Below are 15,931 nucleotides of genomic sequence, written 5' to 3' on the forward strand. Positions count from 1 at the left end.
TGCCCACGTTCAGAGCAAGGTTGCAGTCTGTGTCCTCTTCCTTAGGAGGAAGTCGTGCTCTCCTTCAGGTAGCATAAAATGTTGCTTTATTGCTCTGTTGATAAAGCTTCTTAGAAAAAGAAAATCAGTTAGTATATACATGATTTACTTGTTAAATTTGTTTCCTCGGAACAGGATTGCCCTTTATGAGGATGTTACAATCAGTCATATTACGGATACTGCATATGTATTTGCTTGGCATCCTTTTAGGGAGCTTCTCTTATTTTGTTGCATGTGAAATTCAGTTCTGACTATTTTCTCCCTCATTTTTATTATAGGAATTATTAAGAGGAAGAATGATAGGTATGAATTCTCAGATAACGTCAGTGGGCTGAGCCACTATTTAAGAAAATGTTTTCCTTTGGAATAAAATTATACTGTTTTCCTGATAGGAGCTCAGTGGCAACCTCGCCTCTGTTGCTATGAGGCAGCACAATGGACTTTACAGGGCGCTGGAAGTGCACGTTTTGTGTGCAATTCTGCCATCCTCATGCAATCAAAATTTCTATTAGCTGTTTAGAAGTCAGTGGGGATATTTTCAGCAGAAAGATTGCAGGATTGAAATCCTGGTTAACACTTAATACACCTGGGAAATGAAATATATCTACTTCTGTTCAGCCCAGTGGAGGGCATTCAGAAAAAAACCCAGAATCTCTACTGGATAAAACAGGTGATCATCAAAACCTTCTCCTTCTCCTTCATTCTCCTTCTCCTTCATTCTCCTTCTCCTTCATTCTCCCTCTCCTTCATTCTCCTTCATTCTCCTTCTCCTCCTCCTCCTCCATTTAAAGTTCAGTTACTGTAGCTAGGTAGACAAAGTTACATATAGCCAGATTTAAGTGCCAAGGATTTTTAAGGCATATCCATTTTCCAAAATTAAATGCAGACCTAGTGACTGTGTTGTAAGATGGTCTTTAGCATCATGAGATGGTCTTGCGCTCAATTGATACAAGCAACAACTAAGTTCTAAGCAAAATCGAAGCTTCACTGTTACTCCTTTCCTATCTGTTATTCATTGTTACTGTACAGATGTTGCGGGTCATTATGATCTAGACACAGTGACATGCAAATCATACTTACAATAAGTTTTCTTGAGTGATTTATGGTGACCTTTTCATAGTAAGTGGCATTAATTTCTTTCCAATTCTGCAGCTTCTGTAGAAAAAAGTATTGCAGATACGTAAACCAGAGATTTTTTGCCTGGTTAGCAATCCCTAGGCATAGCTCAAGTTAATGCAGAGGAATGAGCAGCCAACCTGTCACAATTAACAGGTGCCATCCAGATATCTCTGGAAAACATTCCATCATTTTTTGTGTGCATTAAAAATATATTTATTGAGCAATATCTGGTTTCAGGTTCAAACATATTATACAACCAAACAAGGCAGAACTAAAATGAATGTACAAATTCAGTCAAATATATGCAGTTCAATTTCAGAGAGTACTTTATTTCTGTAAGATTTGTTCTTAGCTCAGTAGTTTAGCACTACTACCAAATAATACATCAAATACATTTTTCTTTAAAGCCAAGCTTAATATACTAGCAGGTGTCTCACTGCACAGCAGATACCATTGGACTTTGCTAGGCAATAACTCTGCAATTCTTCTAACTGTTCCCTTTAGAGTTTGCATGCAAACTGTTTTGCCACCACACTGCAATTGCTGTGGTTTAAAATGGAACCTCCTTCCTCTTCATATTAATAGCTAATAGGTGAAGCTGAATTTTACAAGGGAAATAAACCTCTCCATTTAATAATTACGATCTTTTATTAAGGATTCCCAGCAAAGCAAGATGTATTTTAAAGTAGCTGAACATTTGTCTGAATGAAAATTTTGAATGTTTTAAATGCCCCATTCACATTGGATTCACTGAGCTGCAATGCAGAAGATGTATTAATTGCAAAATTGCATTTCTTACGGTAGTTTGAGGTTTGATTCTTTTCTCCTGTTGGAATGAAACTGACAGGGCCATACTGATTTCACTTGGGTTACTTCTGATTTACAGTACTGGTCTCTTTCCAACAAGCACCGGTAGAATGGAGAAAGCAGTCCCAGTGACTTTATGATGGCTCTTGCCTCCTCCTTCCCCTTAACTAGTTTCTCCTGCGTCTGAGCCTGGATGGTGCACTGTTTGGGACAGGACGCAGGTCCTGTCTGTGTCCTCTAAATGAATGTTACACTTCCAACACCATGGATGAGATACTCTCAACATTGCCATAATTCTTCTCCCACTGAAATCTAGGCTAAAAATCTCATTGACCCATATAATGCCAGAAATGTCAGTTCTGCTGCTCTGATTATTGTTAGAGCGTATGGGAGTATTATAAATTACAAAGGAAAAAGGACAAAGTAAAATACTATAATTATGTAGCCTATTCAGCATCATTGGCTCTAGAGAAAATTAAGATTTATTTCCATATATGGTTTCAGTATCACTCTTCCTGATTAGTAGTTATAGCTTGCTATTTGGATATAATGATTTAATTACAGATATGACATGTTGACAGTGGATATTTTCCAGTTGCTGCTGATTGTGAGTATTGTGTCACTGTTTTATGTGAAAAAAATCTAAATGTACCTTTTGAAAATAAAGGGCTGGAATTTCAGCTGGTGTATATTGATGGGATTACACTGATTTCCTTCCTAGGATTTTGTGCAATGACTGAGGTGGTAACCCAAAGATAAGGCAAACCAGCTGAAGTGAATACATGCATGATGCCTCTGAAGAATGTTGCACACCTCTCAGGCTTTTCTAAACTTCTTTTTACCTATTTGTGAGTTTGAATCTAGAAGTTAGCTGAGTAGTTCCTGATAGTGGACATTTTAAACACTGATTTCCTGTGGTACCACTGTAAAATAAGTGGGAACATGGAAAGTGTTACTTGCTCTTAAGAGTTTTTAATTAATTAATGCAGATAATGGTGAAATTAGAGGTTGGCTAAATTAGCAGTTGAGAAAGTGTGATTGTATATGAGGCAGATAAAATAATTATTTTGTGTTATTATTTAAAGAAAAAGGAAAACAAGATTTAGAGAAGATTAAAAAAAAATTTAAATCCCTATCCTATCTGCCAGGCTTGGACAATGTTATAGGGACACCATTTTCAGAAAATGGAGAGACAGATAGAATTGCTAATCACTTAAAATATGTTAGCCAATAAATTTCTGTGTGGAAGAGATTCAACAGGTACCTCCACTGATACGTGTAGAATTATTAGGAAACAGGATAAAAAAAAGAACTATCCTTAGCAGCAATATTCTTTGATTGTTCAAAGTGGTGTAAAATTCTAATTCAGTTCTATTTTTAATGCCAAATAAGGAAGGTTTAAGTTATGTTTATACAGGGACACACAGAAGTTCATTCACATTAGCGAAAGGTGTGAATTGTAATAGGATTAGTTAAACCTCATTGTAGCTGCATGTGGGCACTTTCAAAACTAAAGTTAACTTATTTCATTTACTTTAATTTATGATGATGTTTTCACTATGACTTGAAGTCACGGGATTTAGTCTGCTTTATTTCTGAATGACTGTCCACACATGAGGTTTAATGAAGGTTAACTCATTTACTGTAACATAACTTACTGACGAGGAATGATACCATGAACTGTTAGTTGAACATTGGAAAAGAACATGTGAGCATCGCATTTAGAGAAATGCGCTTCAGAATGAACTTTATATTTCCCTTAACTGTGATACATTGATAATCTTTCTCTTAATTCTCTTCTAAAATTACCACTGTGTTGCTTTTCTGCTTGTTCTTTTTGATAATAATCGGCACATGCTTGGACAGGACTCTGGCCTAGGGAACCCCCTTACTGTTTTCCTCAGCGCTGCCGCCAGCTGCTCATTCCCATCTATGCATGGCCACCCAGTGCCACTTCATTTGTACCAGTAGAAGAGTTTGGAGTCCTTTTTGGTAAACTTGATCAAGGAAGGAAGGGTGTCCTTGGTGCAGAATGATAGATTTATTTCCTATACAGCCCATTTCAGAGGTTTGGTTTGCAAAGTAGCCTCACAAATGGGGATGGGGACAAGGAGGAGCAGAGGTTGTGGAAGGTGCTTAGTCTGATTGTATCACCAAAGTGTCATCAGCCTGTAGCTCAAGGGAGATACAGGAATGCATTTGATGCTGTGTCTGTATATAAAACAGATGTGATCCTTTTAGTACTGGTAGGGACTATCTATACTGCAGGCATGACCTTACATTCCATATGTGCTTGCTGTTTCAGTATAATTTTGATGCTGGTTTTTTTACTGTAGGTTGAAATGCTGCTTTAGTTAGTTTAATTCTTGGCTTGTTGGCCAGGGACTAACTTCATTTTTTTGTTGGAGAAACACGTTTTAATACAATAGTAGATGGAAGTACAGGAAGGATTCAACATTTTTGATCCTATAGTAGAACTCAGTTGTGAGTTAAATTATATTCCATGACTCTAATATATTCTGTATGTTGGCAGCTTATGACAAGACTGCCTGGAAGCAGTTGTGGGCACTCTTCGTAAAACTGATGTAGAAGGTGAAGAAGTTTCTTGGCTTACTTAACTGGAAAAGTCTGTTTCCAAGGTTCTTAGCTGGCTTTGCAGTGCTGCTTTGGTGAGTGGTCTGATCACAGCTGTTCTTTCAATTTGGATGTAGCTCTGCAGCTTGACTCACTGGTACAAATTGATTCTGACACAGAGTTAACCCCCATCTAATTTGCCTTATACAGTGTTTACCATGACCAATAAGGTGAATTTACATACTCTGTAGTTTCTATTTTGCTACTTGTCTGATCGCCCAGCTGGGAGGGTGATCACTTCTCTTCCTTAAGGCGCTTTCTCAAGGGTTAGTCTGCCTTATAGCTGAAAAATACTGCAAAACTAATTGGCTATTTTAGCTTTACTGCTCAGGAGGGATCTTCACTTCTTTGTAAGTTGCTGGTAGTGCTTTCCCACTACTTCTCACTCCCTTGTTTGCCACTTACCATTGCAAACATACATATCACCTTCCTCCCTCTGACCCTTACCCAAGCTTTTATTTTTTTTTGAATGTTAGGCAGTGTTAGGATAATATGCAATAGCAGCTTTGATGTTTGCGGTGTGAAACAAAGGGCGGAAAAAGGTGACATGTTGTAGTCAGCAAGTCAGCATCTGTCAGATGGTGTCTGGTGGCTTAAGGTTAAGTGTACAAATTTCTGGGAAAACAAAAATGCTGGATTTGATAGCCAGAGCCTTAGAGCCTGATTTCCACCTGAACTAAATGTTTCTGTTTGTAGCTTTAAGTCTTTGGTGAGATACAGCAGTCATGTATAAAACTGTTCAACCAGAATATATTGTAGGCTGAAGGGAGGAGGATGTGCACCCAGGAGCAGGAATTAAATATGAAAGAGAGAGGTGGAGGCAAGACTGCTGTTTCCTGTGCCCTGAGAAATGAGGGCATTCAGAGGAACATAGACACAAGAATTTGATGCCAAAATATTTTGCTACTTTTCCTCACTCGTATAGTGGAATTTCCCAGTTATCTTTAGGAGGAAAAAAAAAAAGTAGTTATTCGGTGTTAATCTGTTTCAGATCTCAACCCCACTCATATAAACTGGACGCTGTTCCTTCAACCAACCAATCAACTTCATACAGATAAACTGAGAAAGGAGTTTGGTCCTAGAATTGATGTTTCAGTTCGTGGTTATAGATCTGAGAGTCTCCCCTTAAAGTAAGATACATGTTTGGAGGTTTATTCCCCCTTTACACTTGTTTAACCTCTTTGCACTTATCAGTCACTACCTTTTATTACTTGTGAGCGTTATCATCTTTGGATGGTGGAGTAGTTAATTTTTTCAAAACCAAGAGGCTCAATCCCTAGCGGTACTGAGAGAACTAAGATTGCAAAGAGATAAAAGACTTTTTCCTTTTAAATGATCTCCTTTTCTTAAAAAAGTCTAATACAATAAAAAGCCTGCAAGCTTAATCAATACAGCATTACTAAAAACATCTTTCAAAATCCTTTAGCACTTTTCACTGCACTCCTATTTCTACTACGGTTTGAGCTATCTGCTTCATTATTCAAGTATTGATTATTCAAAGCATTGAGCCTTATTTTTTTGGGGGGGATTAGATTACTATTTGACAAAACATGATAGTATAGTCTAAATCTGTTGGGATTTTTTGCAGCACCTTAGGTCTTGGTTTTGCAGTAGTTGGACTTTGTTTTCATGGTGTCAGAGATTCTGGATTTTTTTTTTTTTTTAAATTGATGTTAAAAATTACTAAAACCCATATCAGAAAACCACATTGTCTGAATAATTTTTTGTTTTAATTGATAGAGGTGAAGGGATCATATTTTGTTATTCTTTTTGGCAATGATTTGCTTCATGTTTTAATACCAAGATGTTAAGAAGAGTATTACAAGAAGATGGTTGCTGAAAATGTAAACTGAAATGATAATTTTGTGTATGTGTTTGATTAGTTTTAATGTTGAGTGACACTGCACGAGAGTCTGTGAACTCTCCTTCTACTTTCCCTGTGACAAAGGAGTAGTTTAGAGGCGGCATTACAGTGAAGGAGAAGGGGGGAGTTGTAGAAGAGCGCTCTTGAGTCTTGGGTTGTTACAGACTTTTTTATGCCATCATCTCTCCTCACACATGCCACAGGGTTATAGCTGAAAGTTACGAAGGTGGCTAAAGCATTATCTTCATGCTCCAGCATACTCCAGTTGATGGAACAGCTTTTGTAGGTGGTAGACTTGTGAGTTGCTGATGGGAAGCAGCCTCGCAGCCAGATGGTTCTGGGCATATGTGTTTATGAGGAAGTGGCTTTAAGTCACTTTACCTCCTTTGGAGCTGCGTTGAGCACAGCTTAGATTCAGGCAGCTGTGTTTTCGGTGTCATCCTCCTTTTCTGTTCTGTGGCTTGCATTTCTCCTCTGTTTGCTTTGCTTTTTTTTCTGTTCAATGTAAAGGCAAAGGGATGGCTAATACTCCTGCCCTGGAGGATTACAGTGTATGAGAACATGTCTTCTGCCCCTTTGCAAGCTACTTAAGACTTAGATACAGGTCCCCAGGAGGAAAAATGGATTATATTCCTGCTTGTTCCATCCTTAGAGCAGACAAACAGGGTATGTATAGATCTTTGGCTCCTATTTAATACTTCCTGGGATGTTGATATGTATAAGCCTTTCGTCTTCCTTTTTGAGTGCCTGTCCATGAAAGGTACTTCAAGAAAGGCTGGTAATTTGATAAGGAAAATTCAGTCTGGGTTGTGGTAAGCCTATCTAGCTTTGAAGTCAACAGCTTGGATGCTGGTAACAAAAAGTAACTTTGCAGCATAGCTGGGGGTGGTGGGGTCTGGCGGTGTTCTCAGTGTAAACCCAAGCTATGGCATGGGGACACATAGGATACAAATCTGTAAAACTGTGAATGGTCTGGGGAGAGCGAAGGAGGGAACAGTAATGCACCGTGTTTTCTAGTGCCAGAACTAGAGAGCAGCAGATGAAACATGCAGATGGGCAGATGTTGGAAGCAGGTGTCTTCACACAACGGATCACAGGAGTGGGAAATGCTTTTTTGTACGGTGCTGCTAAACATTTATATGGGTTCAGAAAGCAACTGGCCAAATTCACAGACGATAACTATTAAATACAAAGATACTAATCTGCTCAGGATTCTTTGTGCCGTGAAGTGCTGGATGATGGGAGAGCATACTGGGAAAGTATCACTGTATCACGTTTGTCCTGGTTTATAACCTTTCTAGGTGTCTGCTACTGGTTATTGTTGAAAACAGGATACTCATACATGAGGATGTTTGATGGGGCCTGGTTCAGTAACCTTTTGCTCTTGTGCCCGTAGAAAGTGCATTCAGAATTTGGACTGCAGTGTAGTACATTTACTACTGGAAGCATGTTTTGATACACACTATCACTTAGTACTGCTTTTGGTGTAGTATGCATTCAGTAACACTCCTAGTTTAATTCTGTGCATATGAACTCAATGCAACGTTCATGAAATAATGAAAAATAGTTGTTGAAGTTGCATGGTACCAGGACTGTACTCATATGTTGTGTTTGTCATTGTATTTTCTTATTCCATTGTAATTGTTAGGATTCCTTTTGTTTTCCTTCGTGTGATAAACATGTTAGACTGGAGGATAATAAATTTCAACCAAGTGATGAGCCACATCTAAATGTCCCAACCTGTGTACTGGGGGAAAAAAAAATCCCAAACAACAAAGTAAAAGGCAGAAGCATTTAATCTCTTTGCAGTCTTTCTGAATGCAAAATGTAAAAGTCAAATTTAATGTCTAATGGTAGATTGGTAAACAGGATTATTGCTTGGATGGAGTAAATCCACCCTTTTTATTTTGCTATGTAATGATTCTGAAAGCAACTTTCAGAAGGACCAGTGCATACAGCATTTGCTAGTACTGCTTAGAATGCACATGCATATTTGTTTTTATTTATTTACATTGTCCCACTTTTGTTTATTCCTATTTCAGCTTTTTAATTTGCAATTCAACTTCTTTAGCTTTGAAAGCTATTGAGTATTTCACTGTGACTTAAATGATTCTGTATTTTTAGACAAAATGGAAGCACAATGTGCTATAGGTGCAGCCTATATAATACTGCCTTTTTTCCAAGTTAGTCTCATGACATTGTTAAGACTCGGCACTGCATTTACAGAGTCAGTGTTCACATTTAGCCTTCCTAGCCTGTGATTAAATGGGAGTTGCTGCTTGTTGTACTATGCGTTGGCTGACAAAAGCTAAATCTGTCACAGGTGCTACGATTTGTATATCAGAAAATTTGCTTTTCGCATACTAATTATTCCCAAAGTATCTTACTTCACACAAAGCACAGATAACAGAGTCAGCACATTTGTCCCAGTTTTATCATTGTGCTGTAAATTAGGGTTTGTCTCCTACCACTGTGTAAAGTGAAGATGGTAGAAATTCAAATGCAGGAGAACCCATTGATTTCCAACCTCTGATGTGTTTTATTCACTTAACTCTTCCAATCAAAATGCTTGAAATGTATGTTACTCAAATAATTGTGGCTGAATTTCACTTCTGTAATTAAATGAGCTGGTGTCTAGGGACATAGGACGGTGGGAAACTAACAGTGTTGTCTCTCCAGATGTCATTAAAAATTGGAAGAGTTTTGTGCATGAAAGGCACCTCACCTGGTCATATGCTTAAACTCTTAATTTGGGAAGTTTGTTTAATATGATGATATCTTAGCAGGAATTATCTTTATGGCTGCTGTGGGAGAAGAATGAACCCTCAGTCATTGAAACTATGGCTGAATAAGTGAAAGCATTCAGTCTATAACCTCCTCAGACTCTGACCACATATGTTTTGTAAATGTATATTCAAAATTTAGCTTATTGAGTGACTTATACAGAAAAGGGAGAGTATTGAATGCTATAAATGAAAATTTTAGCAACATTTTTTGCATTGTAAACTAGCTTAAGAAACTGTTTATTTACTCCTATAGGATGAACATACTGTATAATTCTAGATTTCTGACAAATGCAAACATTGATGTGATTTAACTACTAATAGCAGTGATTCACAGCTCTCGTTGTTTGGCTGGTGTATAGTAATACTGATTTGTATTTTTATTTTATTTCTGTAGGACTATTTAACCATTCACAAGTATGGCAATGCAGCCAGAAATGATCTCTGGAACACATTGTCAAAGGTAAAAGGCTTTAATCTCTTTCACTGAGGGAGAAGCAGGAATTTACTGTGGTATTTTTCTTGGTGAGGTTAGGAGTGAACAGTGCATATTGAAACCTTCAGACCCCAGAGCAAATATAAAAATTGATGCGAAGAAAATCCATTTGAGTTAACCTAGTGGCAACATTAAAATATGTTTTTTTTGCAGCATTTCTATACTTTGTTATATTAGAATATATTTCCTTGCTTGTGCTGTGTCACTGATGTGCATTAAAAGATACTTCATGGAATCTGCTGTCATTGACTTTAGTGGCAGCATGCTTAGGCCCATAAGATGGAAAGCCTATGAAATTGCTGAGCTTTGGCATTTACATCAGGTGTGTTTGTGATTTTGTATGGCATTATGATTTGTGTGAAAGATGAAACTATTAAAGATTTAAAGTCTGGTGTAAACAGATAGCTATTTATTTTATCATTTGGCATGCTGTAGAGACTTAGGGTTGCTATACCCAAGCTCAGCTTGAGTTTCTAGAGCCTGGTCCAGGGATCTGTAAGGGCAGAGTTTAATTTTTATAAAGTGGGCCAAACATGCCTGAATTTCTTGCCCACAGAGCTAGTCTGGCCACACCAGAATAAAGACAGTAAAAGCCAGTGTAGGGTAGTCAGGGAGTTTGGCACAAGTACCAAGTCAAGCCATGTGTAAATGTGGTAATCTACTTGTAACTCTTGACACCAAATCTGGGGTTCAGCTGGAGTTCAAGACATCTTCATTTATCTAGATAAGCAGGTATATACATATAAGATAGGTGTCCAAGCTCCAATTGGCAGTGAGGGCTGGATTCAGTTTAATGTTCACAGATGTCTAACAGCATTTACCTTAATTTATCCTACGTGGCTTCCAACTCCCGAATGAGATAAATATGTCTGCTCTAGGTCCACTGGTTCTGCCAGGATGTGTTGAATATTTTAGGACAACTCATTTGACACTTGGTGAATAGGAACAACTGGAGTCCCAGAAATCCAGTCAATAGTCAGCAGAGCATAGAGAGTAGTTCAGTTGACTAGCCACTACATGATTATTTTAAAATGAGCCCAAAGCAGACTGTTGACTAGGGACTTGAGATAGTTGTTCAGATATAGGCAACTAGTGCCAGCTTAGGTGAAGCAGTGTGTTCAGGACATTCAGGTGGGTCTAATTTATTTCATGCAAGGTCTGTAGAGTGGCAGGTCCAGGTCAAATGACATTAGCCATCTATGTCTGGGCAACTGAACTGAGTCCTATGTCTGTACTGACTGTTAATGAGGGTTGAGACGTTAACGTGCAGTCAGGCTCTTAATTCTGTCTTGATCTGAAGTTGAATGTCACTGCAAAAGTCTGTTTTCTCATCTGGTGTCTTCCTCCGTTAAAGCCTTTAGGACAGTTCTGGGCGCTGGGAGGTCAGAGGGATGAACGTAATCTTTAAAGAACAGCATAACCCACAGCTAATAAAACAGAAGAAAAACGAGACTGTATTCTGGTCTATAACCACTACGGCTATACGGTGTGCTATTGTTAAGGCTAATAATTCTGTTTGCCTCACCTGTAAGCAAGTTTGTTGCCAGCTGCTTTGTTGCTAATGCATTACAATTGCAGCTTCAGTTCTGAAGACTTGCTGGGTTCTGCTTGTATTCATCAGAGGTTGCTCAGTTTGTTATCTAGGACTGTTTGGCAGCTAGGGACATTTCTGTTGCTGAAGAACAAATGATGCCTATCATTCTTCTCATACCCAGTCTTATCCCCCATGATGTCACAGTATCTCTTTTTGTTTCAGAGGAAATCCACTTATAAGCCAGCATTTTTATTGACATATGGTGTCAAATATGAACACATTAATCTGCTGTGTGTTATGACAGGTGCAGTTTATGAAGGAGCTGGGGATATGTTTGTGTTCATTGCCTCACTTTGGACATGAGGGACAGTATTTTCAAATAACTAGTCATTTGATTTTCAGAACAGAGAAGCTCCGTAGATTTTAGAAATCAGTCCCTTTGAATATGTCTTATTGTAGGTACACTAGATTAATTAACACTGTGTCTTTTTCAGCCTTAGTTGGTCAAGAATACCTTTTAGAGGCAGACACTCAGTGTGTGGCTCTTGTTAAAACCCTGTAAAGCAGGTTGTTTCTTCTGTTAGAGCAAAAGTACATGAATGATGTAGGAAACCTGACTTTCTGACTGTCACTCTCCTCTCTGGCAAAATTGCTCAGTGTTTATTTTTAAGATATACAGAGACTGTTGGTTAAATTATATGTGTGTACTGAGTGTAAATGTATGTATGTGCATGCATGATAGTTATTTAAACCTCTCAAACTAATTATGGTCTCTGGAATAATGGTATTGCTTCAACATACTGAAACTTTTCTTTTTTCTTGAAGGCTTTAAAAAGGGTTGGAAAATCAGTAAATATCCAAGAAGTAATGGATCAGTGGACACTACAGATGGGTTATCCTGTTATCACTATCTTGGGCAATGAAACTACGGACAATGTCATAGTGATCTCCCAAGCACGTTTTGTTTATGATAGCGATGCTAAACCAAAGGATCCTGCCCTTGGAGACAACAGGTAGTTATATTTCTCAATTAATATCTTTCAAGAGGCTGTAGTTTGTTTAAGTAAGTACTTCACGTATGTATTTTTATGAAGATGGCTCTTTAGAAATCTCTGAGCTTTCCTTAGTATCAATAGCATGTGGTGGCCCTTCCATTTGAAATGTGGTAAAGATGAGGCTAGTTAAAAGAATTGAAAAACTCACTAGAGTAATAGAACAAGATAAAACTTTAATGTGTCCATTTGCATCCTGACAGTTCTCTCTGTGATTACGTGTTTCGTCACACATCTGTTTCATCCTTTTCTTTTGATTTTTTTACACTCCATGAAGTAATTTTGAATGGGATTGGAAGATCTGATACTTCTTTTTAAGTAATTCTTTAGAGTGGACCTCTCCATGCTCATACATCAAGTAGGCAGGTGTAATCATTTGTTGGGTATATACCTCGCTTGACTTGGGTAGCAGTAAAGAGCTGAACTGGACCTTTCTACAAGGCGGGGGGTTCCAGCTGTTCCAATTTTGAAACCAGGTGAACTGGTCCTGTGGAGACTTATATTCGCTGAAATCAGCAAGCACTTATGCATCTCTGCCCTGACCCTTTTTCCCATTTACTTTTACTGCCTGCTCCTAGCTGACTCCACACACATCCTTCATCCCAGAGACAAGCTGACATTCCTGGCTGATGCTGGGGAATCCTCATCTTGTTGTTTAAAGTAGTTCTGGCATCATATTTTAAGGCCAAAGATACAGAGCTGATGCTAGAGAATTACAATTTAGCCTTAGAAGTTCTGTGTTCACCTCTTCATGCTCAGTGGGAAAGAGGGCATGCTCTCAACCTTGAGTACTCTGTACATGTCCAGTAGACTTAAATCATTAAAAGATAAAATTTAATACTAAATTTTGCTTGACATGTCTGGAGCGTATAGAATATCCCTGTTGAGTAAGGCCTGAAAATATACTTACGTTTGTTGTGAAATGTTTAGAAGTTTGTTATCCTCTTTTAGAAAGTGAATATTACGGAACTCAAAGCATGACACAATAAATTGTTCTTTTTTTCTAGCTCTATTAGAACAACCTAGCCAGGGTATTAAGCATCTGATGAAGCTCTGGGCTCAAATTAGTTTCTTTGTGAAAAAGAGATAAAACAAACGAATGTGGACTGTTGGAAGTGTTCATGATACACAATTCAGTGCAGTGTGAGAGTGATGCTCCTTTATTAATTTGAATTTTTTTTTTATGCAAGCGTATATACACATAATGTAATGTGAATTGATTTTACTACTCAGAAAACCAGAGATTATTACATTTTTGACTGATTAAAACAGAGATGTTAAGCCTTTTAAGTGTTGTAGAAACTTTCTTAAATAGGTTTGCTAGGTATTCAGTATTGATTGTAATACCTGCTACTGTAATTCATGAGTAAAGACTACTGAATGAGTAAATGTTTTGTAAGGTGGAACATCAGGGATGAGAATTAGACAGTTTTATTTTCATTTGAAATTAATTCAGAATTCAAGCTGTGTCTTGAGATAGGTGGAAGTGTAGTGTTCTGCACCAACAGGGCAAGTTTCGCTGAATTTCTTAAGGGATTTTGTCTACATATTTTATCACAGTTATAATTTCTGAATATGTGAAGTAAGATTTAGTGCTATAGAAAGCACCAAAAAAGGTACCAGCATGGGCCCTGCTAGGAATTCACTGTCCTAAGAGGCAGTACAATACATATTACCTGTATCCCCTGTGGCAAGTCTCTTTCTTGTTCTCTACCCCTTCGTATTTGTTTTTCTCTGTGCTTCCATGTCCTTTTGACCACAAATGGGAAGGAAGACCCTTGCCCAAAGAAGGCTTTACAGATGGGATGATTACTCCAGACAGTTAGATGGTAGAGCTAGGTTTCTGCTTCCCAGTTAAAGTTGTTTGAAGGTCATGTTATGTAAGTATAAATACCAAATAACAGGAACCATATACATTTATCAAAAGGTGAAACTTAGCTAATGCCATTCATCTTTCAGAAATTTTCTACCAATTTATATTAAAGTCCTATAGTCATAAATTAGTGTCTACAGCGTTGTAACAATGACCATGCAATTTGTTGGTGCACTGCCCACAGGCACATGTGGCTTGGTATGTACAATGGCTCTGTGTCATTAGATGTCCTTTCATACCATCAAATTAAATAGAAAAACATCATTGGCATACTAAAAATAAATTTACTCTTTCTGTCAGCAATGACCTAGATATTTTTTTATTTTTTCGGGTGGGTTTTTTTCATTGAAAAAGTCAATATTTCTTTAATTACTGTGAAAACAGTAGACAGGGAAAGTCACATTAATGTGATGTCATTTAATAGTTTGTGATACATTAGTCCATACTGGATTTTAACATTGCAAGAGTTGAAGTTTGTATGACATGATATAAAGGGGGCAATTTTTCTACAAATAAAGCAAGCAGGGTGATAACTGGAATGGAAACAGCACACTGATGGACATTCAGCACTATTGCAAAATGCAGTGTTCTGGCTGATTCTGCTGCTGGTGTTGGTCAGGAAGTTGGCAGGGGTTTACCGATGTTCAATCACAGGTAGGTGTTGTGGGAGGCACGGAGATGTATATATACACATTCATAACATCAGCCTGCAGGCTTTGGGAGTGTTAGGTATCAGTGGCCTAATTCACAGTCCAATAAAGCCAGTGCTCATCTCCCCTGCGTGACCTATGAATTAGGTGTTGGGCGCATGGCTCCCTGGGGAACCATAATAGGCACTGTAAATAACGGGGAGCAAATGGTATTTATGCCACATTTGAGGCCCTGCTCTTGCAGAGCAGGCAACATTGGCTTCCTTAGGCTGGTTTATCTATGGATTAACCGTGACAATCATTTTAAACATCATAAATAGTAGAGCTGCACAAAACACAGAAAAATGTACCAGTCCAGGCCTTTCCAGGAGTTTATCATCTAAACAGACAACACTATATGCACTGGAAGGCTCCGGGGAAGGCTCTTAAAGCATCTATCTGCCACATAGTCTTTAGTTATCCAGAGGTGGGGCTGTAGTTTGGCTTGACAGAGCAATAAATGTCAGTTCTATTGCCTTCAAAGTGATGAGTTTAAACTTCTGGTTCAGACCCTTTCTAGGCAAATTTAACTTTGCCTTCTTTTAGAGAGAGTTACTTCAGAGTAGGTCTTTCAGATCTATCTGCTGCATAAGAAATGCAAATAAAGAGGCAACTGAATATTTCAGAACGATTCCAATTTTATAAAATGCCTGTTCTTTTCTTTATGCTGAGTATTTATGCAGCAATTAACTGTTAAAAATGCAATGTGAAGCAGCATATTTAATTTTTTTTTTGTCTGAAATCATATAGAAGGATATACAAGCAGTAAACAGATTTTTCTAAGTGATAAATGGTGAAAGTGAAAATTGTTGATACCTTTGACTGTGGTTTACTCCTAGTTCTACCTAGTCCATTACTGTAAGTGTCTTTAATTTTACTGCAGAAGGGAATGATTACATGGAGTTGATTTTCTCACCACATGTACAGCTGGACTACTTGTCTCTCTATAACTGCAGGAAAAATGTGTTTTAAGGGCCATACATATATAACCTGTGATTTATTTGTGTGTGTAGTATTGTGTGTATGGCATGCTAGGCTCTA

General features: G+C 38.0%; 1 protein-coding gene across 1 annotated transcript in view; it reads left to right on the forward strand.

The window, feature by feature from the left end:
* The window catches only part of TRHDE (thyrotropin-releasing hormone degrading enzyme), a gene marked incomplete at its 3' end in the record, with an annotated part of 81,570 nt that overhangs the window by 7,046 nt on the left and 58,593 nt on the right, over positions 1-15,931 (forward strand). The window contains exons 2-3 of the mRNA XM_010148494.1: positions 9,644-9,709; positions 12,102-12,289. Coding sequence (XP_010146796.1) covers positions 9,644-9,709; positions 12,102-12,289 — 254 coding nt within the window. The remainder of the gene's footprint in view (positions 1-9,643; positions 9,710-12,101; positions 12,290-15,931) is intronic.

The sequence above is a fragment of the Eurypyga helias genome, unplaced genomic scaffold, assembly GCF_000690775.1.
Source record: "Eurypyga helias isolate BGI_N326 unplaced genomic scaffold, ASM69077v1 scaffold12103, whole genome shotgun sequence".
Taxonomy (NCBI): domain Eukaryota; kingdom Metazoa; phylum Chordata; class Aves; order Eurypygiformes; family Eurypygidae; genus Eurypyga; species Eurypyga helias.